The following is a 27,644-nucleotide window of genomic DNA, read 5'->3' as shown; positions in this document are numbered from 1 at the left end:
GCATAGTCTAACTGGAGACTCCCCTGTTGTGCTGCTGAGGCCCATGTGTTTGATGGCAAAGTTGTAAAGTTCATTTTGTGGGAGACAGACATGAAGGCGGTGGCACTGGAGATCTAGAGAATTTCCAGAGGAAGTTTGAGCCAAACCAAAGAGAAAGGGTAGAACATACAGAGAAGAAGATAGGAACAATGCAAAGTAGTGTAGACGCTGGATGATGTACTAACGCTGGACACTAGGTACAAGTACAAAAACTCATGATGATAATAAGGATTTTCACACAAGAGGTAAACAAGTGCTTTACATGACATGGTGCAGTGCAGTAAAGTTAAAAGAGATAGAAGAGAGTGAAAATTGTTGTGTGTCAAAGTGCTATGGTCTTTGAAAGGATAGTGGATGCTAGTGGAGGGTGGCTGTTTAAGGTGGCTGAAGCTGGGAGAGACCGCGGTGATATCAGCAGGAAAGGTAGCGGGCAGTGCTGGGTCATGTAGGGAGTCATCTCTAATGAGGTTGACAATGCAGAGATGATCGCAAGTAAAGGTAGAGACTCGATAAGATCTTAAGGAGACAGTAAACTAAGGGCCTGATTTAGATTTCAGTGGGCAGGTTACTCCGCCACAACGGTGACGGATATCCAGTCCGCCGAAATGTAAATCCCCTTGTTTCCTATGGAATTTATATTTTGCCGGAGGGGATATCCACCATTGGGACGGAGCAACTCATTCACCAATTCACCAAAATCTAAATCAGGCCCTTGGTCAGGTGAATTTCCATTAGAATATTGTTTTGTGATTGTCTCTGCTGCTGCTTTGTTGCAACCTTTAGTTTCAATAAAGCTTTTTAGTTTTATGATTATGTCGGTGTTTCGTGTATAAGCATAAGCGATGTGCATGTTTTGTGTTTTACAAGGAGTTACATGTTTGCATTCTGTCTGCAGGTGTGCGGGCATGTGTGGTGTATTGTGATGCATACGTGTATCATCTGGTCTATTTTGTGTGGAAACAGGGCTTTTCTGCCCCTAGAGCTCCTGGATTGGCTGCCTTGGGGTATTTTTCCTAATACTGTTTTGCTTCAACTGCAAGTTGCCCTGTCATCCTTCTGTAGCCTCATGTCACACAGCCTAAATAAACAAGGACAAAATCCATTTTTAATACTCATGTGCCCTCCTTTGTTTTACATCATACTTTTGAACAACAATCGTCAATCATCTGCACTCCATTATTCACTTCGAGAAATACTTCCTGACCAGAAACATTATACATAACAATTATTACACTATCAATAGATAATAAACGTTGGTCTGATTACATGATAGGACAATATTTCAATTTTGCTCATGAAGAAATGCACTAATGGCTGAATATAACTGTATACAAAAAAACAAAAGAAATATTCTATTCCATAGCTAAAGGTATTCAAAGTGCCTAAGAGGCACACTATTTACGTAAATAAAAAAGAGTGGGTGGTTATACATTTTGTCTTTCTATTTGCAACAACTGTCTTTTCAGTGTGAAGTAAAATTGTTGCAGTGAGTCAGAGGCAAGAATGATGCCTCTGACTCACTGTAACTCATTTGTGTTTGGGGGCGAACTGCAGAGGGAACCAATCTTGCACTGGTGGGACTATCTGTTCCAGGGCATACTTCTGCCTTCTCTCGTCTGTGGCACTTGTTGCCTGCCTACTGCCCTGGTGGGACTACCTGTCCCAGGGTGCCTTGCCTCAGAGGTTGTTACCTGTCATCAGCTGCGCTAATGGGGGAGGCTCCTGCATTGCGCATATAGCGTCCCTCCTCCCCCGCCGCACGGGACGTGCGCAGGTTGCTCCCGGGCAAAGCCTGGGCCAAGGGTGGGCCCATCCATGTCCGTCAGAGCCCAGAGGAGGCTGGGCCACCCCTCTTCCGTTCGAACTCCTGATGCTGTTGGATGCTCTGCTTTGGCGCTTTGGTACTCTGGTGACTGTGTGTGTATGCGACCCTAGATACATGTATTTCTGCCTATTTGAGTCAAGCTGCCTTTAAGACGGTTGGCTAATGTAATTGATTATCTTAGTGACATATGAACAAAAAGGAAATCGGACTGACTTGGTATTGGAACAAGACGGGTGGTATGACACATGGATAACATAATAGTCTCTATTCGGAGCAGGAATTTAGCTTGAACTAGTCCTTTACATGATTTGTCGCACGAGAGACTTAGTTTTAATTATATAAATTCTTCCAGCATTGGCTAACCTGATTGATAATTTGCACCTCCTAAATCCCAGTGGGGGGAATAGTGTGAAAGTGATTTGTGTAAAATATGGGGAAGTGCAAGGCAACCGATGTATTACCTGGTAAGGGGAAGACCCCAAAGATAACAAGGAGTGCAGGGGATAATTGTACAATTGCAGAAATAGATGACCTAATTGAGGAAGTCGAGACAATGTTAAGTGAAAAAGCTTAATTGGGCAAGCCACCAACTTAAAAAGCACTACCTTTTACAAAAAAAAAAGATAGATTCCCAGAAAGAAATGGACACACAACAGGCACTATTATCAGGCGATGGCATGGTGCGGAAGGACTCCCTGTCTCTAGCCAAAGAAGACAGAGGAAGAACCTTGGTGACTGCAACTCAAATTGTAGGCTCCCATCTAGCAGGGAACTCGGTCCTCTCAGGAACAGACAATGGCGGGGGCTTAGACCTTGGCCATTGTTTGCTCGAATAGATATACTCCTCTGATATTTGAAGCGCCAGCAAAGGCCAAAGGAAGGGCACAACCTCACAGGGCAAGCGAATAGGAGAGAAGCCGAAAGGGGAAGAAAGCGAGTGCCATTCCAAAAACTTTAGGCTGCGGGCATTCAACAGCAGAGGTGAGAGAACTAAACACAAAAATAGATATCTTGACAAATGAGACTGTGGGTTTAAAACTTAGGGGGTTATTATATCCTATGGAACTCTTAATACGGCTGGTGGTATATCCATCACTTTACCGTCACTTTTGGGACGGATTAACACCTCCTCCAAAGTTGTAATAACCCCCATAGTGTCTAAATTAATGACACATGTCAATGGTCATGAAGGCTTAGACCTAAACAGACAGGTGGGTCTTATACTACGTCCACTAATGCACTATAGCCCTAACTGAAACATTTTTAAATACACATAGTATAACATTTTTCAGTTGAGCCAAATCATCTGCCTGTGGACACACCCTTGTGGCAGAGTAGTAATGGAAATCAGATGATTAGTAGCAACAGGGCAGAGTGAGGATCATTAAATATAGATAGCCATCATGTAGTGAAGGCTTCCTGTATGGCACCACGATATTATAGGTCATCCACATGCCAGATGAGAAAGCGAAATACATGTCACCCCCAAACAAGTCAGAGTATGGTCAAATACACAACACTAGTAGTAGACAACATCCTATGGAATTCAGAAGTACGGCGAGGACCCATAAAAAGTTCAAGACAAATGTGACTAAGTAGAATCAGAACAGCTGGGAAAGTGAGGACTCTGTTAAAAACAAGATCATCCATCGGATTAGGTATAAGCAACACTGCCTGTCGGTTGTTTGCTCAGACACAGTGAGAGCTGAGCAGCTGACTGAAATTAATGGGGGCAATGATACTATAAAACTCATGGTCAACCATAAAGCGATAGTAGATGGTTTGATTGCTTTGGATCTAAGATTTAGTCCATTTATAAAATCTACAATCCATTTTAAACTTAAAAATCCACAGCTTGAGGGAAATATATCACCCACGGAACAGCAGGTTAAGGGTACCCAGCAAAGTAGCAACCAACATACTCCAAACCTTGAGACAGTAGATTGACTGAATTATACTCTACCCTACGTAGCAGAGCTTGGGGAACAAGAGGATAATTTGGCTTAAACCTGGGGAGGAAGTATAGTTATAAATGTTGATAGGGCCATACTACAGGCCTGCCGGGATGAAGGAATAAGAGGGACACACAGATACATACCTATGGTATAAAGCTGGTTCCAAAACTACTTGAATTAGAATTTACCTGTTTGATCTCATGGAAAGTAGCTGGTCTGAAACTCAAGCTAAGGGACCCAGGTTGTCAAGTCAGGGTTCCATCTTTGTCTCTTTCAAGAGATTTAGGGCCAGATGTACGAAATACCGGGTTTGCGACTCGCAAATTGCGAGTCGCAAACCTGGATGCAGGATGGTGTCCGTGACACCATCTGCGAGTCGTAAGGGGGGTCGCAAAGGCTCACCTCATTAATATTAATGAGGTGGGTCGCAATTTGCGACCCCCTTGCGAGTCGCAGCACTCACAGGGATGGTGGCCTGCTGGAGACAGCAGACTATCATGTCTGTGACTGCTTTTTTTTTTTTGTAATGCAGCCCGTTTTCCTTAAAGGAAAACAAGTTGCATTAAAAACGAAAAAATGAAACGTTTTTGTTTCATTTTTTCAGAGCTGGCAGCCTGCTCTGCAAAAAAATGTTTTCAGGGCCATTCACAAAGGGGAAGGGGTCCCATAGGGACCCCTTCCCTTTTGCGAATGGGTTACCACCAGTGTGACACTGGTGGTAACTGCGAATTGCTTTGCGACCGTGTTCGCGGTCACAAAGGAATTCTGCATCACGATGCAAACAACAAATAGGAAGGGGAATACCCCTTCCTATTTGCATCTCGCATTCCCATTTTGCAAGTCGGTAACCAGGTTACTGACTCGCAAAATGGGAATGGGCATCGCAATGTGCTTTTTGCATGTAGCAAACAGCGAAATTTACTGTTTGCGCCATGCAAAAAGTTTCCTACATCTGGACCTTAGTAATTTTATCCACCTTAACAATTAGGGCATAAGACATTCTATTAACGGGATGCCCTCGTTGTGGGGAAGGCCTTCAGGGGGACTAGTCCTTTGGATAAAATTATCACTAATGGCTACAATAAGTGTTTACCCTATTGACTCGTTACATATCCAAAGAGTAAAATTAACTATGTGTAATAGGGACGCAATGCATGTGTTTAATGCATATATAAGACCGCAAAGGAGTAACCAGGAATCAGGGACTTTAGAAATATTAGATAACGTCCTTAAAACCATAGTATATAAAGAGACAGTCATGAATTTAATTGCATATATGAACCAATACTGGGTTTGGACTCGGTTTATGGAAGAAGAAGGTATGGCTAGAGGAATCCCATTATTAAGAGGGTGCTCGTTAGCCCCATGTACAGTCACTGGTATACAACTTTTGCATTTCACTTTAGAGCATGGCCTGCGAGTGTGTAATGGCAGATTGAAACCTGATAACGTTCATTTGTATATCTGTATATCTTTAGGAGGGGGAATTCCCCATCAGGGATAGATGACATCCTATGTAGTACTACCCTATGGAATTAACTAAAGGCTTTCAAAATTGACCTAAGAAAGGATAATGACCATTTTCGATTATATCTGATGTTAGAAGGGAGCCGTGTTGAAACAATAATATCAGGCACAAGTAAAGTACATGTTCAACCGATAATCAGGAACAATCATGGGACAGTGAGGTGGCCTACAGTATTGAATAATCCAGAAACTTTAACTTATATTTATAACATATTTGTAGAGGTTGTAAGCCTTTATGTATCAGCGCTCTTGCGATATCTCGATTTTGGAAATCCATGAGTCTCTGGTCACATCTCTTAGGCCTCATCTGACAAAGTTGGCTGCACTGAAAAAAGGGCAAGTTGCCACCAAAGCCGTCCAGTCTAACCTTTGGAATGTAAAGCAATGAAGAAGTTACTCCTTGAAACTTTAAATAAAGGAGACACACAAGGGGTGGGCGTAGCAAGGGCTAAATATAAGGAAACTTTATGTAAGGCAGAAAATGCTTGGGAAGAACGGAATTGGGAGGATCTGCTTGACGCAGCAAAGCGCAGGGACACCTTTACATTTTGGAATATAATTGCCCACAGGAGTAAAAATAAATTAATCTGCACTGAACATCATTTGGATACCAATACCTGGATTCAACACTTCCCAGAGTTATACTATGAGCCTGCAAGGCACTGTGTAGAAAGCCAAGGCTACTTTTTTAACTCCCTTGAGCGAACTATGACAGCTAACTATTTTAGTATCAAGGAAACATTAGAAGTTATAGATGCTATTAAACCAGGCAATGCATCTGGCCTGGATAAATTACCTGGGGATTTATTTAAGCATGATAAAGATGTTTGGCCTCCATACATTAATTTGATTGGCAATGCAGAAGCCTCGTGAGTGCCAGTTCCTTGATCACGGAAAGGAGCGTAAATAGTGCCAGTTCATAGGAAAGGGAGTAAGCATGAGCCAGGTAATTATACCAATTAGTCTTATAGATGTATTGCAAAATGTGTATGCCAGGCAGGTACTGAGGAAACTGAATGAGTGGATGTATGAAGGTAATATACTTTCACCATTCCAGGCAGCGTTTAAAACCCATGTGACTACAGTTGATCAAGTCTTCAGGCTCCTATGCATCCTATGGAAATACACTAAAGTTAAGAGAGAGCAAATGGATATTGCATTTATAGATCTCAGGGCAGCCTTTGATCTTTTCCCGAGAGGCCCTCTATGGACTGTGCTTAAGAGGCAAGGAGTACCTGATGATCTTCTAAACCAGATTTAAAGACTGCACCAGGACAATTTTGCCCAAGTGCGGAGGGGTGTACACGATGAACTCACATAGCCAATCCCGATTAATAGGGGAGTGAGGTAGGGCTATGTACTTGCACCAACCCTGTTCTCACTTTTTATGAATGATATAGCTGATCATCTAAAAATATGAAATCATGACTCCCCAAAAATTAATGAGGTGCATGTGCCAGCGTTACTCTTTGTGGAAAACACTATTTTGGTCTCACAGACGCCCAGGGGCCTTCAGTGTCTACTTGACAAATTTAATGTATACTGTGGGAGAATGGAACTAGAAACACACCCCAGTAAAACAAAGTGCATGGTTATTAACCCTCGTAGGATCTCAAAGATAAATTTAAAAGTTCATAAGCAAAAGTTAAATGTTGTCCCTAATTTCAACTGTCTGGGTATTACCCTAGATTCGAAGTTGCCATGACACCCCCACATAACTAAAGCAAAAAGAGTGCTTGTTCACAATGCAAGGGTTATAACTAAGAAATACCAAGGTTCCAAAATCAAAACGGTTACCCCAGCCCTAGAGATATATCAGCACGAAGCTCAAGCCACTGCACTACACGGGCTGATTTATGGAGTGCATGAGATCTAAAACAGCTCATTCTACCTCAGAACAAGTTTCTGAGGACTGCCCATGTCAACACCATTAGTACCCATGCATCAGGACTTAAACATTAAACAAAAGGAGCACTTAGCCTCCCTCAGACCGTTACCCAGACCTTGTATTATAAGCTTGGTTTATTTACTTTTTGGAATGAACCCCATAAACTGACATCAAGATCAAAGATCTTGTTGAAACGGACATTTTGGGAGTATAACCTAGAGGCCCTACACAAGGCACCTAATTTAGGCAGATTGTCTATACAATTTTTAATGGTCAACCCTAACCCAGGTTTTGAAGAGTTCCTTGATACGATCCAACCACAGCTGGCCAAGATTTTCTACTTGAAATTTCGTTATGACATTCTCCAAGTAAAAGCACTGGCTGCAAAATAGAAGTCACACGAGAATTTCAAAGAAGCTGCACTCTGTACATTATGCACTTATAGCACTGAAAGTTTTGTACAGTTTATGATAAGCATAGAAGGAGATCGATCCGACCCATCTGCATGAATTCAGGGGTTACAAAACATCTAGAGGCTAAAAGGATCATGATGTATGGAGCAATCCCTTACACAGTATATGGTGTGAGTAGATATTTACTTGCAGTGGATTTCACATGCAGGACGTTGGGTCTAACATTTTATTTTGTATGTTTTTAGTGTTATTTTAGAACTTGCTTTAATTGAATTTTAATTGTCAATTTCTCACATTGATTTTAGCAGTAGAATCGTGTAGTATTTAATGTAAATTTAAAATATTTATTGAAATGTATTGGTGTATACTTTAATGGTTAATAACAGAAATAAAGTAACATTGAATTGACTAACAGTATTTGGGTGTAATAGGCAAAAGGCTTGGAAACTGGAGGTGTCACAGGATGGTTTAGGTGTCCGAAGGTTTTGCTTGGTAATTCTGAAAACTTATGAATGGATTAAAACACAAGCCTCTGCAGAATTGGAAGCTCAGAAATACATAAAATCTTCAGGCTTTCATAACAAACTCACTTCATGCTTTATTTGAAATCCCACATAGAGCCACCACTGGCACTACCACTAATTTCCTACCATCTCTGCAGTACATACAGCCTCTGCAGGACCAATAAAACCATCTATGCAGTTGCCCATATCATGGCAGCACTTTCTCACTAGGTTCTAATTGTTTAAGGTATATTGTTGTACTCTTCTAAGCCTAGCCTCTAGAGTCATCCTTTTATCCAGTTGTCACTGTTTCAGGAAGCTACCTTTAGTTATCATGGTATACCATGGCCCAAAATATAACTAATGTAGGAAGCTGGCCTGGTGTGTGGTGAGCACCTATGGTGTTATCACCATATACCAGGTCCAAGTATCCCCTATTAGAAAGGTGTAGTCAGTGTCTAGGAAGCCAGGCTCTCTAGAGGTAGCTGTGGATGAGCAGCCAAGGCTTATCTAGGAGACATGCAAAGCTCGTATAATAACACTTAGTCACACAGCTCTTACACACATGGAAGAACCACACAGTGTTATAAAAATAAAGGTACTTATTTTAGTGACACAACTACTAAAATACTATATAGGCAATACTCTACTAACAGGTGAGTAAACACACTATTATATACACCTTAATTGTCAGGAATGACCATAGAAAGTACTATAAAACAGTGCAATAAAAACAGACAACAGTGACTCTAGGGGGAGCCTAAGCCATATACTAAACAAATGGAATGCGAATGAAGGACCCCCACCCAGGTAAGTAGAATCTGTAGAGGGGAGCTGCAGGGAATCCTGAACGCCCAAAAGGTAAGTACCAGAGTGGCCTCCCCTCCCCGCCCAGCGACCAGAAGAGAAGAGGTAAGTATCTGTTTTTCCCCAAACCCAAAGAGAAACTATGGGAAAGGACTGTGCAAGACCCAAGCAAGACTGCAAGAAACAGAAGAGGATCCAGACAGAAGAGGACCTGCAATTTTAGGGGATCAAGTCCAGTTTGAGTTGGAGTGTCCGGTTGGGGCAGGAGCCACTACCCACCCTTCTGGAGATGCAGGACCAGGTTGACGGTGAAGACCAGGAGTTGGCTATGCAGCACAGGAGCAGAGGAAGAGTTCCAGGAGTGATGCAGCTGATGTCCCACGTCGGAAGAAGAGTTGCAGTCCATCAGTGGTGTGGAAAAACAACCAACAAGCCTTGGCAAAGGCAAAAGTTGCAGAAGAAGATTTTCAGAGCTGGCGGGGAACAGGAAGGTCCGGGGGACTCAACCCACGGAGGGGAGTCCCAGCCGCCCCCCAGCAGTCAGGAGAGCAAGAAGTTGTGGATACAGCCCCCACAGGCAACTCACAGGCAGCAGGCACAGGAGTCGCAGTGAGGCCCACTCAGTACACCTGGAAAGGAGTCCCACGTCACTGGAGCAGCAGGCAAGAGACCACGCATTGCAGGGAAGAGTGCTGGAGGCCGGGGCAACACAGAGCCTGAAGATCCCTCGGAAGGAGAGCCAACAAGCCCTGGTAGCTGCAAGAGTCACTGTGCACATGGGGTACCGTCCTGCAAGGAGAGGCAAAGACTCACTACCTCCAAAGTTGGACAGCTGGTAGAGTGGACCAAGGGAAATACTGAAGACCACCACCTGTGTTGCAGGATCCAAGCAAAGTTGCAGGAGAGAGGAACCAAGCACTTAGTCGTTGTTGGAGTTGGTGCCTCCGGGTTTAGGGGAGTGACTCCTTCGTTCCAAGGAGGATTCCTTCTTGCTTCTTGGTGCAGACTGAAGACTTGCCGCCCTCAGAGGATGCACAGCCAGGGAAATGCTGCAGTTGCTGGAAGGAGCCGGAGAAACAATGTTGCAGAACGAAGTCGTTGCAGGAGCTGCAGATTGTAAGTTCCTGTGAAGTCCAGTTGCGGTTCCAGTGGCCAGAAGTCAAAGTAAACATTGCAGAGGAGTGCTGCTGGAATCTTGCAAGTCGAATCTGAGGACCCACCCAAAATAGCCCTGGAAGGGGGATTGGTCACCTAGCAGGGTGACCACCTATCAGGAGGGGGCTGTGACATCACCTGCCTGACCTGGCCACACAGATGCTTCCAGAGGCCTCTGCCCACCTTGGATTCAAAATGGCAGAACCAAGTGGCCACCAGGAGGAGCCCTGGGCACCACCCCTAGGGTGGTGATGGACAGGGGAGTCGTGATTTCCCTTTCCTTTGTCCAATTTCGTGCCAGAGCAGTGACTGGAAGTCCCTGAACCAGTGCAGACTAGTTTATGCAAGGAGGGCACGAAATGTGCCCTTCAAAGCATACCAGTGGCTTGGGGAGGCTACCCTTCCCAAGCCATGTAACACCTATTTCCAAAGGAAGAGGGTGTTGCCTCCCTCTCCCAAAGGAAACACCCTCTCCCAAAGGAAATCCTTTGTTCTGCCTTCCTGGGCTTGAGCTGCTCAAGCAGCAGGAGGGCAGAAACCTGTCTGTAGGATGACAGCAGTGTGGGCTGCCCGGGAAAACCCTGCAAACTGGTAGGAGCAAAGCTGGGGGTCCTCTAAGGAGCTCCCAGAGTGTAAGATATCATACAACCAACACTGGCAACAGTATTGGGGGTTTGAGTCTGACATGTTTAATACCAAACATACCTAGGTTCGGCGTTACTATTATGTAGCTGGTCATAGGTCACTACCTATGTCCAGTACACAGCTAAAGTGGCTTCCCCACACTCACGAAGTCCAGAAAAATGGAGCTGGAATTTGTGGAGGCACCCCTGATCATGCAGGGGGGCCCTCACACACAGGTACTTGCACCCTGCCCTCTGGGCTAGGAGGACCTGCCATAGGGGTGACTTAGTGACCTGGTGCAGTGACCCGTAGTGAAAAGGGTGCATGCAACCTTTCACACAGGCCGCAACGGCAGGCCTACTGACACACTTTGCATGGGCTCCCATGGGTGGCATGATACATGCTGCAGCCCATGGGGAACCCCTGGTGCCCTAATGCCCTGGGGACCTAGGTACCATACACTAGGGACTTATATGGGGGCAACAGTAGGCCAATTGTGGGGTGTAAAAAGTTAGGGACAACCAAATGCAGAGGGAGAGAGCACAGTTACTGGGGTCCTGGTTAGAAGGATCCCAGTAAACACAGTCAAAACACACTGACATCAGGCAAACAGTGGAGGTAACCATGACAAAAAGAGCCTACTTTCCTACAACTAAGGCCTAGCTGTATTACTGAATCGCAGTACCCTTGCGTCACTCATGGTGTTGCATGGTCAATGCAATACTTAAGTCAGATTTACAACAGAAAGCAAGGCCATAATGTGTGGCCATGCATTGATTAGTAAATCTAAAGAAACCCAAGGCAGCGCAATTCGATGTTTTGTGTTACTCTGCATATATTCTATACTGCTGCTACATTTCGCATACATCCGTATGCCACGCCACTGTAGCCAATCCACTATATGCTATTCCACTTCATGCCACTCCACTTAGTGCCTCTCCACTGTACGAGAATTAACTCTATGCTATTACACTGTAAGCAACACCACTGTATGCCACTCCACTCTGTCACTCCACCGTACGCCATTCCACTGGAGGCTACTCCACTGCACGCTGATCCACTCTCTGCATTCTAATGTAGCCACTCCTCTCTATTCAACTGTATGCCTCTTCACTGTACGCAATCCCACTGTATACCACTCCACTGTACACTACTCTATGCTATCTCAATGTTTGGCACTCCACTCTTTGCCACTTCATTCTCCGCTATTCGATTGGACCCCACTCCAATGTATGTCACTCCACTGCATGCTATCATACTGTACCCCAACCCCATACCACAGTACACCACCCTAGTTTAAACCACTCCATTAAATGCCGCTTCACTGTACGCTACTCCACTATATACTATTATACCGTATGCCACTCCACTGTACAATACTCCGCTCTACAACAGTCCACTCTATGCTATTACACGGTACACTGCTCCGCTCTACCGCTCTTCGCCAACCCACTCCATGGTATTACACTGAATGCAACTTCACTCTATTCCTCTCCATTGTAAGCCACTTCAATGTATACTACTCCACTGTACACTACTACACTCTAACCCATTTCAGTGTACGCCACTCCAGTCTACACTACTTCACTATATGTCACTGCACTGTATGCTGCTCCACTATATGCTATTCAAGTCTATGTCAGTGCACTGTAATGTAGTGTTTGGTTGGCAAGCTGAAAAAATGTGTAACGAGGTCCACTACTTATAATAATTTGAAGGTGGGGGATACATTGAAAATGAAAGTAATTAATATAACTTTAGAATTTTTAAACTTGTGCAGTTTAAACTTGGCTTCTTAAAGGGAAAATAAGTTTTCCTAACCATAACTAAGCTTCAACCTTTTAATTGAATATATATATATATATATATATTATATAAATATAAAACATTAAACGTCTACGGACTGTAATAAATGGGTTGACTGGTTCATGAGAGTGGACCCCTGCTCAAGCAACAGCCACAATTCATGTCAGGGTGAACCACAAAAGTCACTAAATTAACCTGTGCTTAACCGTCTGGTAGCTCTGCACAAAAGCATTCAGGCTTAACTTAAAGGCAATGTGTAAAGAATTTATGCAGCACACAAAGAGTAATAAAGAGAAAGTACAACACAAGAAATATCTCACACCAAATTAGAAAACAGAGTAATATTTCATAAATAAAATTAGACCAAAACAACAAAAATCCAATCAGTAGAGCCGGAGGTATGTAATTTTAATGGCTTAAGTAAAAATAGCAACAAGAAGACCAAGTGCCAACGGAAGACATCAGGACCCGCTGGACCAGAACAAAGTCACAACTATAGACAACTGCAAAGGAGTGTGGACCAGATACAGAGCCCGGTTAGTCCTGCTGAAAAGGATACCTTCTCAAGGTCCATAGCACAGGGTTCAAAACATCAGAATTTCACAGGAGGAGCTCAACATATGTCATCCAAGGTTTCAGGAACTAGGAAGGCACATCTTGGGGATCAAGAACTCACTCCAGCACAGGCCAGCAAAGGTCAGGCAGACCCAGGCAGGGTCAATTGCAGCACCTCAGCTGGGCATTTGCAAGGGGTCCTCTGGTGCTTGTTGTGCCTTTATAGTTCAGAACAGGCCATCCAATCTACCCTGGGAGTCTCTCTGATAGACCTTGGATCAAGCAGCGAGGCAGGCATCGGGCGTCAGGGCTGTATTTTGAAGGTACAAGTCAGGCTTCAAAGAGTAGGCCAGTCTCCTGATAGCAGTAAGTCAGTCCTGAGGTATAAAGTAGGCTTCAAGCAGCAGGGTATTCCTCTGAAGTACAAGGCAATCCTTCTGGGGGTCATAATCAGGTCCAGGAGTGAACTAATGAGAGGCTCAGGAGGCCCAATATTTATATCTGGTGCAACCCTTTGAAGTGGAGGAAACTTCCAGTCCATCCCCACATCTGGTTCAGGAAAGCCTTTATTCTCATGCCCAGGCTCCAAGAGGCCTAGGATGACAAGGCTGTTGTCAATTTCCTTTGTGAGTCTGCTGGGGGCATCCATTTGAAGCTTAAGCGGGGCAGGGAACAGCCCTGCCCCTCCCATCCTAGCAGGATGGCTCTCTCCCAGCAATACCCAGGTCCTATTGTTCACTGTCTCGGCCCAACACACATAACTGATGGGGAAGCAATTAACATCTGGAAATTCTAAAAGGCCTCAGAAAGTTTTGGGCAGGAACATTACAACTTTCTGAAAGTGTCACTTTCAACACTGTAGTCTAGAATCCCACTTTGCCATTAAAGAGTATTTTCAATTGCAATTCTTCTGAGTCCAAACATGATATTTGTACCTATTCCAATTTAAAAGTTAGCACTTATTAAGTGTAACAGGATGACCCAATGTTATCCTATGCGAGAGGTAGGCCTTATAGTAGTGAAAAAAGAATTTGGGAGTTTTCAATACTATTACATGAAAAACTTAAAAAACACAATTCCTACTTTTTAAACACAATGAACCATTCCCTATAGACTGTTTAGGGCCTACTTTAAGGGTGGCTTATATGTATTAAAACTGAAGGTTTTGGCCTGGCTAAAGTTGTATTTTGCCAGGTTGAACTGGCAGTTTAAAACTGCCCATTGGCTGGAATGACAGGCCTGAGACAGTGTGCCGCCCATTAAAGATAATCTTTTAAAACATGAGTGCTGCTACCCACTAGTAGTAATTAGTTTACAGGCCCTGGCTTACTAATGAATTCAATGCACCAATCAGGAGTAAGCCAATAGTAAAATATTTTAGGAGAGAGGACAGGCACTTAGCACTAGTTATAAGTGATAAGGTGCACAGAGTCCTAAAATCAAACACAAATGATTTCAGAAAAAATGAACATTTAAGGCAGAAGGTTTTGGGTTGACCCTGCAGAGAGGGCCAAGTCCAACATCTACCTTCTCAGAAAACTTAGAAGGGTGGTGTGGAAAGGCTTACATATGCCTAAACTGGTGCCACTTAATATTGAATAAGCCTGGCCTTCCCAAGTGTTCCCCAAAATGGTCTTCACAGTCTAACTTAACTATAAAACCTCTGGTTCATTAGTTGTCCCACTCTGATTCAAAAATGATTTTTTAATTACCACCTTGGCCTCTGAATCACTAGCTGTTTCTCCAAACAGTATCCTGATAACATTACCCAGCACACCTTCCCCTGGTATATCTGGAAAATGTGCCCAGATATTTTCAGGGAAGACTTAATGGGAGTCAAGGAATGCCATGCTTCCTTAAAAGTGACAGAACTGGATATATGCATGGGACCCTTTCCGGATAACTTGTAGCTAAAGGTGGACTAACTTCATCCTGGGATAAACAGGTCTGGAGCACAATCGGTGCTACACTGTACTATATAAATGTGTGATTCAGTAGAGTTGGTCCACATTCCTTTTACGGTGAAAGGAAAATGAAATTTCAAAGGACATGAAATAGATTTCAGAATGAACTGTGGGCTCCCTGGAAGTTTGGATCCCATCATATAAAAGATCCTGTGCCACTTTACAAACAAACACAAGAAAAGGGGTGTGGAATTCATATAGCACAAAGCCCAGGATATATTGTTTGTGGTCAAGTACAACAGGTTTTCATGTTTATTGTGTCATTGGAACAAGTAGGCCCAACCCACTGCCAGTTTACAGGGAAGGGACCTGTATGCAGTTGAAGTAATATTTGCGTCCATATGTTAATGCTGTTCAAACCTGTATTTATGTTTCAGTAATGCTAAGCCTTTATTATTAGGATCAGCACTTCAAATAAATGTTCTAAGGTCACACTGCACTACTGACAGTGATTCCAATGAAAAAATATGTTTTTTCACGTCTGAAATTTTTAACAAGATAAGGCTACGCATAATGCTCCCAGAATGCTCTCAGATTAGATGTAAATGTTTGAAGAAACTTGTAAACAAGATTGCAGATCCGTTGCTTTCAAAATAAAATGTTCAGAACAAAAATGAAAATAGGAAAACAAATGTTTTGCTAAACTACGGTGAAAGTTTAGGTACTATTTCTTTGAAGCATTATTTAGTAAACTATGTTTATTAAAGCTAGTATTTTCAAAACAATATTCATAATGGAAAATGAGTGTAACCATTTAAAACAAGATTATGGGAAACATGAAAATAAAAAAAGCAATGGCAAGGCAACCGATTGGTTTTGTCAATGCGCGTCTGCTTTGGCATAGCTTTAGTAGCACTTTATTGTTGTGGGAGCTGCCAGTCCCTCACCACTGCCATAAACATTGACAAAAAGCAAAAACAATTTTTAGTCTCAAAAAGTACACATTGTCGCAGTAGTTCCTGGAACAGTCAGAAGTAAATTTCCAACCTTTCTCAGTATGGGAAAATATTACAGAAGAGCTGGTGAAAATCCTTTAAACATGCTTTTCAGTAGGTTTGCACAGACTCAAAGGTATTCCAGCCCTAGAACTATTGCTCACTGCTTCTGTCATGGGTTCACCTTTTAGGGCCTAAATTGGGCACCCGTATTTTACATTTTATTCAATTTTATTATATTTTTCCACAGGTAGCTTTCCAGCTTGTTGCTTTTACGTTTTATCAGCTGCTGTTCTTAGAAAAAAAAATTTGTTTTTGTTCTACATTTATCTGCCCTTTATGTGCATTTCGTTCAGTGCTTTGCTTAAGGCTGATAAATTTATATTGCTGCTACAAGAGTACAAAGTCAGCAGTTAACCATGGACACACAATCACGTCAGGCCTGTTTTCAGAACACAACATGTTTTATCATATAAACACCACATAAGCCTTAGACTGGTAGAGAGGACATTCTAGCCAGAGAATTCATCTTATGCTGTGTGCTGCTTCTTTGCAGCTGTGCTGATCTTGGCCTTGTCTCTCCGGCCAACCAGGATGACTGCCAAGCAGACCAACAGGCAAGACCCTTGCCTATCTCTCAGGCATGGGGTCGGGGCTCCTTCCATAAAACTGGGACAGGCAGAAAGGCTAACACTGCTATACTCCCATGTTAGAGAATAGGGTGTAGGAAGGAAAATTTAGACATATGTTTATTCCAGGATGTTGGGTTTGTTTATTTGTTTTTCCCTACAGGTATTATGTTTCATCCTCCGAATAATCGCAGCACATGTTTTATTGTAGAATGCCGACATTTCAATAAATGCATTGAAACCTGTCCAGCATGTCTCTGTTTTCGAATGTGTGAGATGTTGTGTAACTGAGAGAAAAGGGTATGATAGGTCAACCATGACTTCCCTGAGAGGTCAGAGTGTCATGTTTTCTAGGCCGTCACAAATCACTTTCACATTTAAGACTTTGGTGAGGTGCTGCTAGCTAGCTGAAAAGGTGAGGCCAACAGCTTCCAGCCAGCGCAGGACTGACTCTGTCACCCACTCATGGTGGTGCTGCCGCCCCGAACCAAGCAGTCTTACCCCCAGGTAAGAATCCTAAAACACTTTCGAAAGTCCAAGTCTATAGGTGTCCAGAAAGGTGGCAAAATGAGAAAGTTGTTATAGTAGGGCTTAAAATTGATAGTATTCAAGCCCTACTATAGTATTAACCAAGACATAATCAGAGAGGCTATTATCAGAGCTCTTACATAATGAGACTGCTGCCATAAGTTGTCGCCGCGCTACATGGCACCAATGGATTTTTTTTTTAACAGGACACGTAGATTTATGAAGCAACCTGTCCCATGGAAAAGTAGATATTTTATTAAATTCCACAACCATGCATAAATCTGATGAAGTATAAAGAGGCATCCCTTCTCCGGTCTAAGACAGGAAAGAGTACATCTGTCTTTCCAGGAATTGTATTTAGTTATCCATACAGGGGTACTGTAAAGTGCTGTGACTCTCCAACTACTAATTCAAGTCGGAGACCTGGATTGCACAGTTGAGAATATGGGTAGAAAGTTATAGCTAGTTAGAATTCAACTGGATGTAATACACCATCCCCCGTGGTTCCCAAACTTTATCAACATGAGGCTCCCTTGACCAAGTGGTCATTGGCCATTGCTCCCTAGGATATTACTTTTTTGGGCGGGAGTGTGGGGGTCCATAACTATCTTTAAGAGCTGTTTCTATTAATGAGGACACCCTAATATTTCACTCTTTACTCCAAGTCACAGAAAAGTGCAGCACCCTCCTAGTAGTGTTACTGGATTGGTATGTGGGAACATCTTCGACTTGCTCCATGTAATGTGAATACCTATGTATTTCCCAAACCTGATCACGTCTTTTATTATGTGCACCAGGTTCGCACCTACGTTTTTGACAAATTGAACAATATCACCAACAGATAATGAGGGTGGGAGGCATTGCATATGGCAGAGGTTTCCCAACTGTGCACCGTGGCACCCCAGTGCCCCTGGCTGATTTGGGCTGGAGTGCGCACAAACAGCAAACAGACGCAGTCACTACATGGTCCATGAGTACATGTATTGTGAAAAGAGAGTAGACATATCCTTGCATTGCACACATTATTCTCTATACCTTCATCCCAATTTTCTTCAGGGATTAAAACGGAAATACAACCAAGGATGGCTTAGATCTTACAACCCCACCACCCGCATACCCGCCAAAAATACACAATGCAAAAGGGAGCCGCAGCCCAGGACCAATTGGTCAAGGGAGCCGAGTGTTGCTAAAACTTGGAAACCAATGGCGTAGATTATGGATTCTCCTCAGCAACTGCAGCACGCCTGGCTGGTTTTTGCAGCGCACCAGGGTGGTGCAGCACACAGTTTGGAAACTACTGACCATCCCTCTCTGGTATTCATCAGTTGTTTCCTTGGTGTTCAGGGGCTTCAATCTAATGGAAAACTGAATTTCTCCGTTTGAAATTCAGGTGATTTGGTTCTACGTTCAGCTTCAGGTTACTCATCTGCCAAGGGCTGGTCTCCATATTTTTGATGCTTGATCACCAATATCAAAAAAGGCCAACCAAACCACTTAAATGTTTTTTCAGCAATTATTCAAATGCTGCAGAAAACACATCACTGATCCTAGCGCATTAAAACATTTCAAAGTAGTGGGAGAGACTAACAGCATCCTCTTGAGATGGTCTGCTTTCCTCTGAGGGTGCAACATGACAATGTGCTTCAAAAAGGACAAGCATAACACAAATGTTTATGAGCTTTCACAGGAAGGTCTATAAAACCACCCTCCACCCATAGCCAAAGACCTTGGTTTTAGGAAGCGGGAGAAAAGGGACTACCTGAGAAAAGCCTGGTTTGGAGGGAAATATGCATTTTGCCAAGATTAAGGAACAGAGATTGCAGACTCCTCTATAACTTTCTCATTGACAGAAACTGATTACCTAACACTGTTCTTTGCTATTTGACACAGCTTTGTGCACCCTGAGTTCAGGATCAAGGCTACCACTAGTGGAACATGTTCAGTAGTGACAAAGCAGAGGGTGGGGGAGGAGGGAGGTCCATGAGGTGCCTGCTGCAGCCCATTTGTGGCTGTCTTTTTACGCCCAACCAGGAACATGCCAATTTTTCCTTGCTTGCTTTAGAGAAAGAGCCCTCTTGCTAAATCACTGCTTTGGTTACAAAAGAAAAACATTCTTGATTACTTTGAAACATTCCACCAAAACTATTTTACAGCATCTCACAGAATTATTCCCACACTGAAAAATAGGAAACTCTCTCAACCTTGGCAGCAGTCAGAATAGACTTACAGGCTTGCGGAACAGGTCAGAAATTCACAATAAAGCTGGCAATGTAACCAGGATGCATGTCAGCATTTCTAGACACTATGAAAAATCCTAACGACCTACTGACTTTTCCATACAATAACAGGTCTTTGAACATCAATGCATCTGATTTCAATTATTTCTGAAAGTAGTGTAGAGCTTCTGTGGGCTTAAAACATAGTTTGATATACTACTTTGGGGCTATAACAAGACCTTCTCAACTTAAGAGGTGCTGGTAGCTTCTCACCCATTTGGAGCTTCTGCAGCTCAGAACATTAAATGTCTGCCTAGGTGGTACTTTGCTTATTTTAAACACTAGACTAGAAGGCGATACAGGTAAAAGCCTACAACCTAATATTAAACACCTTTTAATTTTGATTATAACCGTGCTTACCCTTCAAGAAAGTTGTCCAACTAATGTAGGATGACATCCACAATACTAATGGACGGAGGGTAACTCTGCACTTACCGTATTAAACTGGGTCCTTATTTTATCAGGAAGCCAATCTGAAAGGGGTCCAGGGAGTCTTGTGGAGATGATATTGTTTACTAGCTTAACGGGCTGAAACAATCAAAAAATTAAGCTGGTAATAGTGCTGCTGTGAACAGCATGTTAAAGCCTTAAGTAATCTTAAACCTGGCTTCTCAACTCGAATGGCAGCAGCAACTGTGGCACAATTAAGACTAAAGAACTGTGGCTCAGTTCAAACAAGGACATCTGCATTTCCACACAGTGATACAAATACATCCTCTTGCATAGAGGGCTGCAGTCTTTTATTCCTATAGCTAGGCACATGAGCGCTAAGACCATGCAAAAAACCTATTTGCATCTAAGGTCACACTTAGCATAGATTCAAAGAAAGACCCCATCATGCCATAGGAAGTCATTAAAAATGTATCTTCTAGATAAGTTTGAGTTCACATTAATCATTCAAGATGTTTCCATATGTTTCCTAATGAATTGAAGAAATGGAACACTATGTAAGGGGCAGAAATCTAGAAAGTCAAAGCAATTCACTAACCATGCAACACTATTTTCAGAGGGGTCCTTCCCTATCCCAAGCAGTGACTAAGCAAAAGAACTTTATCTGGCGGTGCTCCTCTTCCTACTCCTAAAACGTCAGAGATTTCAAAATGCAGAATCATGATAATTCCTACACAAATGCATGCGTATAGTTCTCCAGACACTTCATTGACTACCAATAGCCATAGCCTCCTGCTTCAAGGCACTATGCTTTACTCACTAGGCCTACTCCAGAATGGGCCAAACCAAATTCAAGTAAAATACCAAAGATACTTGTAAATTAAGTTACTTTACTCGAGGTGGCTACTGTGGCTCACGGTCCCATTCTACAAGAAAGCATATCCTTCTTGGGAGAGGCAACAACATTATAACATTTCCTCCAAACAAAGACAAAAAGGGCATCTGGTACTCTGGAAGACCATCCAGTCCTGAATGTTGCACAAACAAATGGAGGACTGCACTGAATACAGTAAAGGCCAGAAGCAATCTCCCACACGAGGAGGATATTGACAATAGATGCCTGAAGATTGTACCCACACAAGAACCAGAACCAAAACTCCCCACCCAGGTACGATCACAGGTGCATCGATCGCTCACTCAACTTCTCTCAACTCCATACACAAGCACAGCTACACAATCGAAAGAACAGGACAATGGCAAGCCAGTGTTCATCATACAAGACACAAAATAGCTTCTCGCACAGCCAACATTCACAATCCACACCTGTCTAACACGACAGTAATAACACAAAACATAAGTGTTCTATCACTCATGACTGTTCGCTCTACTACACAATTAAGCGCAGCGACGTAGGACAAGAAAACGGCAACAACTTGATCATCATGCATACGTTCCACATAGGTTAGGCAACAAACTCATCCACCATGTGCAACCTACAAAGAGGTATGACACATATCCACTAAAGCGCTTTAAAGCGCAGTCAAGGCTATGAATATCAATGCACAAGTGACTGCAGTACGGTACTATAGTACAATGTTGGTAGATGGGATAATAAAAGCTGCAGGATGACTTTAGTTAGACATGAAGTCATGGCCAGTATGGAGAAAGTGTAACTCTTTTCTGCTTAGCTCACTCTAGAGGTGCCTCAATAACATTTGTAGCCACAAAATGACCTTTCAGTTTGTCTTGTGAATACAAGCTGACTGTAGATATTAAATTCCTGCATCTCATATGGAAGACGTGATACATGTTTAACTGAAGTTCCTCACTGTGCCACTGGGTTCAAGCTAGCCTGGCTGATGAAGGGTGATACCCTGAAACCGGCCCCAGGATGTTTGTTTCCTGTCCAGGGAGGACCTGGCCTAGCAGTTCGGGCTGGACTGTTCCCATGGGGAACAGGATAAAGACTGATTTGCATATGGCTCGGTCCAAACTGGGGTGACGTGGCGAGCAAAATAACGATGGATTAAACCCTGATCTATGACTGGGGGTGAGTGTTTGAAAAGTTTCAACACTCCGTTCATCATTTTATTTTGTTTTGTGATGTTAATTTATTTTTTAGCCTACACGCAGTATGATCGTTTCCTCACTGTTCTAAAAATATTAGCACATACATTTTTACACCAGGTCATAAGACATCAGCCATCACTGCTAAGCTTCTTGTTGTGTGACTTGAGCTTGTTGTAAAGATTCATGCTTCAATTACTACCGCTTGAGGAACAGAAATCATATCTACAAGGAGGAGCAAAAAGGGAGCAATGGGATGGTGGGTTGCAGAGAGCCCATGAGGGGTGAGGGGCCTTACTTTTCTCTAGTACACTGCCAGACAGCCATTTAACAAAAGGGTTTTCCCCTTCCCATCATGATCACATAGGTTATACACAATGCAGATGGGTACCAACAGATGCACTCTACTGTGGAATAGCCATGTTTTGAGACATAACTTAAAAAACATCAAGTTCCAGAGAGAGACTGCCAGTACAAAGAAAGTTCTGTCACCACATACTCATTTTCAAACAGCGAATGCAGGAGAGCTGTCGAGAGCTGGAACATTGGAGGATGTGTGGAGGGTGCTGACGTTTAAAAGCAGCTGTGAGAAATAGCACTCTCATGCTGTATGTGGTAGGTAATATCTCTTAAAAGCACTTTAAACAATATTTTTAATTTGTTAGCTGGATACTGTAGGACCAATGTTTTACTCATATTAAACACACCAAATGCACATTTAACTACATTATGTGATCTTTAAGCCTGAGGTATTTTATTTCTCTTTTGCTTGAAATGCTACTAAAATTGTAGTTTGCTAGTTATAACATGCTGTGTTTTATTAATTTGTATTCTGAACAAAAAATATTGGATAGCCGACAGGTCCCCACTGGGTAATATACCTTGCCAACCATACAGAGATAATAGCTGAACTAAACAGAGCTACTATGACAATGTCCTAAATCATCCATTACTCAACTAGAAAGATTACAAAATTATAGAGTGCACTTACTTATCTATAGCAGTTAACCAAGGGAAGGGGAATAAAGGAGGGAAACAAAAAGACACTGGAAGCCCAATCACTGTGCAGGTAATTTCCTAAAATCATATGTTTTAGGTTTTCCTCTAATTAATCCCCCATCCGGACACTGCCTTTGGTGTATATACACAGAGTGACATATATCCTTAGAAGAATGGATACCAATAATTAATTGAAAAATGAAGAAAACTAGTGACACCATGAAACAGGGACTGGGAATATGAGAACAATTCTTAAAAACAACAAAAAGTGAAAACTCCAGGCAGACAGATGGGCAACAGCAAGCGAGGCAATACTTTCACCACTATGATGATCAACAGGATTATTTTAATGAGCTAGTTAGTGGCTTCTTTTACAAAACCGTATCCTTATTCATCAACTATCCCCAATCGACATTACCTTTAACACATACAATTAAACACAACGTGATTCAACTATGCTGTGTCCTGATTTACAGTATACGGAACACAGACAAGTGATAACCCCTTACCTTTTCCTGTTCTTTTGTCTTTTTCTTGGAAGTTTTGCCACGGTGCACCCTGGTGTTGTACTTTGCAAGCTGATACTCTGTGAATTGTTTGAATTTATCAGTCATTGCTCGACGAAGACATGAGGGCAGGGGTACTGATTTCCCTTGTTTCAAAGCCAGGCTCTGTAGAAGAGAAGACAAAGACATACAGAGGTACAAAGATTAAGAACACCATTGTTGCAGTTACACAGGCAATCTGACTAAAGATAATAGACAGCCTTTCTACAGTTACAGAGACACTATGGGGGTGATTCTGACATTGACGGGCGGCGGAGGCCGCCCGCCAAATGTTCCCCCGTCAAAATACCGCTCCGCGGTCACAAGACCGCAGAGGGTATTTTGAGATTTGCCCTGGGCCGGCGGGCGGCCGCCAAAAGGCCGCCCGCCAGCCCAGGGCAAATCTACCTTCCCACGAGGACGCCGGCTCCGAATGGAGCCGGCGTAGTGGGAAGGTGCGACGGGTGCTGTTGCACCCGTCGCGTATTTCAGTGTCTGCAAAGCAGACACTGAAATACCTTGCGGGGCCCTCTTACGGGGGCCCCTGCAGTGCCCATGCCATTGGCATGGGCACTGCAGGGGCCCCCAGGGGCCCCGCGACACCCCCTACCGCCATCCTGTTCCTGGCGGGAGACCCGCCAGGAACAGGATGGCGGTAGGGGGTGTCAGAATCCCCATGGCGGCGGAGCGCGCTCCGCCGCCATGGAGGATTCCCCCGAGCAGCGGAAAGTCGGCGGGGGACCGCCGACTTTCCGCTTCTGACCGCGGCTGAACCGCCGCGGTCAGAATGCTCGTGGGAGCACCGCCAGCCTGTTGGCGGTGCTCCCGTGGTCGGTGGCCCTGGCGGCCACCGGCCGCCAGGGTCAGAATGACCCCCTATTTCTGTAGAAATTTATAATGCCTGGCAATAGATACAAAGACACATTTTGATAGATAATTAGATTGCGCATCAGTGGAATCATTTACCTAATAAAGATCTGTTCCATGTGCATAAATACATATACCATGTGATAGGAAAGTAATATATCTATTATCATTTTCCTCAACCATTTGAAACACCATCCTCTTAAAAATCATTCAACTCAAACCTTTTATTTTGTGAGTGATTAATCAATAAAAGTGTGAAGACTAGGGGGGGGTGGACCTCATGGGGATTCACTCGACAGAATTACATGAAAACTCCACAAGATTAAGTGGAGCTCCATGAATGAGTTGAAATTAGCATATCACGCTGCTTGCACTGATTTTTAGCACTGGGAGCTCATTACATGTTGAAAAATCAGCGAGAACTGCACCACTCGGAGTGTCAGAAGGAGCTGCTTCTTGAGTTGGTTTGGCTGTCGTTCCAGTAGATTTTCTACCCGAGTGGCGGCCTCACCGCGAAAGGTTGCGACCGTCTGCTTTGGTAAGGTCTCAATAGGTGCCCTCCTAGTCCTCAAAAATCGAGCTTGGGGGACACCAATTTTCCCCCACGCTGGCCAACTTGCCATTGCCCATGAGAAAAAAGTATGCCATGTGGCAGCTGGCGGAATTTGGCCGGAACGCCATGTTATAAGCGTAACACAGACTGGCCAAAATTCTGCCAACTCCACTGGCGGAGCAAAATTTATCGCCCACACCAAGAGAACACTTCTGCAGGAACACTGCTGGGAGTAAAATGAATTTGTATTATCTGATCCTGAGAGCACTGTGCAGAACTTACTAATATTCAGTTACAATGTAATATGGCAAGTGGAGATCTTTTTTGGCCACTGAATAGTAGGTGACCCTTCGAGTCACTACCCTCAATAGGTGTCCCACCGCTTGTTTTTAATCTCACCAGCAGTCACCACGAATAAAGGTGTATTAGAACTCAGGTGACTGATTAGGTGCTTTTATTCTTTCTGTAGTACAACTGGATCCAGAGAACCTTAATCTCTGCACTCCCACGGAGTCCTTTTAACGGTGAGGTTGAGTCCATCCAGGTGGTACTATCCTACCTGGATGGGGCTAGGTGGTCAAATGATGAAGCATGACACTATATAGTGTGTGAGACCACCTAGTCCACACAGAGAAATTCCCCTCCGGACAGCTATATTCAGCACGCAAACAAACCTCGTAGTTCGAGATACACAAAGGTTCCAGGGCAACTCCTTTGCACTTGGTACCCTACACACCCCATACTCCTTGTGTAACTTGGGGAGACAGTTTGGGGTGGTTGTTCCTTCCTTCTCCCAGACTCTCCCTTTTGTGTTAAGGAGATCTATAAGGGAACATTAGGTCACATGTTCTTGTTCTGCCATAAAATATATGATTTATTGGTACACATTATCCAAAGGATTGAATTAATCATTGTACAAATGTACCAGAGCCTCCAATTGTCCTCCAGTAACCTACATTCCAGATATATCTCCTCCTCATTTCAGCAGTTAGAGCTGTCTGGTTATGGACTGTCTGAAAATATGACATTTTTAAACTCTAGAAAAGTTTCAAAAAGTCTCACACAGAGGACCGGTTTCACCAAATTATTTCTTAGCAAGCTAATTGAAAATTTGTCGTCTAATCAGAAACCTATTAGGGAGGAGGAGCATTGTAAGTGTAACTCAACAGCAATACATGTCTTTTGAAAATGTGTTGCCACATCTGTAAAGCTCTACAAAGCTATCTGAATATATTTTGTCTTCCACAGATCCCTCAAAAACACAAGAAACCCTTGAAGTGGGTTTATGTTAAGAATGAGAGATGCATGTACCTTAATAATCAGATGTATATTTCTTACCATGTTGAGGAAGTAAGAAAGAGAAGTCATTCTGTTAACAACCTTACACATTATATATCTAGTTAAAATTAATTCAATTTATAAAAAAGCAAATTACATTCGCAAACATTTGTTTTCTAGAGTGCAGAGGTCTTCCTCTCTCTGGGGTGAATTTGGTTATTTTGTTAAAAGTCTTTTGACAGAAGGCTTAATTACTGGCACACCATCTTGAAAAGGCAACCAGAAGCAAATATACCAAGATCAGGACTGGCATAATGTGGCCAAAGCAGTGACTGCCTCAGATTAGTTGTGGTACCTGCTGAAAACAGTGTTTTTTATAAACTGTGAGGGCAGATACCCAGTTTTGCATTGGACACAGAGTAGTAACTTCATTTTTGTGGGTCCAGTTTTAAATGGAGTTGAATATCAATATCTGCCCGAATTGCAAACAAGCAGCAATGTATCTAATGTTCTTTTTCAAATATGATGTCAAGGAAAAGCACAGTATCATCAATATACTGGTGTACTGGGATGCCCATGTTTTGGTCAACCTCCCTGATGGGTTTGATCAATGAGCATAAGCATTTCTTATGTAAATACGTTTAATTAGAAAACACAACAATGAAGAAAACATTAAAGGATAATTCACAAATGTTCACATCAGAGGGAAATGCAACATCAACAGAAGAATTAGTATGATAGACACATAAGCATCTCCCACCAGCCCACCACCCATTCATAGAGGAGACAAACAGAGGCAAGAGAAAAGAAGCAAGAATGATACTGTATAAACACAGGAATTCAAATGTCAAAAATAACTCAAGTCTATTATACGGTATGTAATAATGTAAGCTCAGCCTAAAAAGACAAAAAACAGGAGTTCTGGTGCTGAATACCACACTGCCACTCACCATAGCTCCCTATACATGAAGGGATTCCCTGTTTTTATGCCGATAGGCTTTGCCCGGCACTGCGAATATGTTGGTAATACTTTCACAGGGCAAGCACAATTGCACTGTATATCACAGTGAAACACTGAAATTCAAGTCCAACAGTTCTTCATTGACATTTTGGAGCTCTTTTCATTGTTATTTGGTTGCACAGCCTAAGTCTGGGGAAATCAATACCTTGCTGAAAGCTAAAAAAAAAAAGGTTACTTACGCAGTAAGCATCTGTTCATGGCATATAGTGCTGTAGATTCACATGCTTAGTATATTTGTGCCATCTAGTGTTGGGCTCGGAAGTGTGCAAGTTGTTTTTCTTCTAAGAAAGTCTTTCAAGTCGGTACAGTGACTCCTGCTCTTGCTGGTAATGCGCATGGTGATCGACTCCATTGTTAGATTGTTTTCCCGCAAGGCGGGTGAGGATGGAATGTGAAGCAGAGCATAGTATAGTGAGAAGTTCATGCCTAAAAACGTTTGTGATAACCCATAAGAGTAACTGTAACAAACATAGGTGTCTGGGAAGGAGGGTGAAT

The 27,644-nt window shown here is 43.0% G+C and overlaps 1 protein-coding gene across 3 annotated transcripts in view; it reads right to left on the bottom strand.

The window, feature by feature from the left end:
* TEP1 (telomerase associated protein 1) overlaps nt 1-27,644 on the bottom strand; it is a 1,055,001-nt gene that overhangs the window by 903,789 nt on the left and 123,568 nt on the right. For all 3 annotated transcript variants that reach the window (XM_069244315.1, XM_069244314.1, XM_069244316.1), the window contains exon 6: nt 23,395-23,556. In XM_069244315.1, the coding sequence (XP_069100416.1) occupies nt 23,395-23,556 (162 nt within the window). The remainder of the gene's footprint in view (nt 1-23,394; nt 23,557-27,644) is intronic.

The sequence above is a fragment of the Pleurodeles waltl genome, chromosome 7, assembly GCF_031143425.1.
Source record: "Pleurodeles waltl isolate 20211129_DDA chromosome 7, aPleWal1.hap1.20221129, whole genome shotgun sequence".
Taxonomy (NCBI): domain Eukaryota; kingdom Metazoa; phylum Chordata; class Amphibia; order Caudata; family Salamandridae; genus Pleurodeles; species Pleurodeles waltl.
The sequence above is the reverse complement of the archived record's forward strand: the minus strand, read 5'-3'. Positions and strand labels throughout refer to the sequence as shown.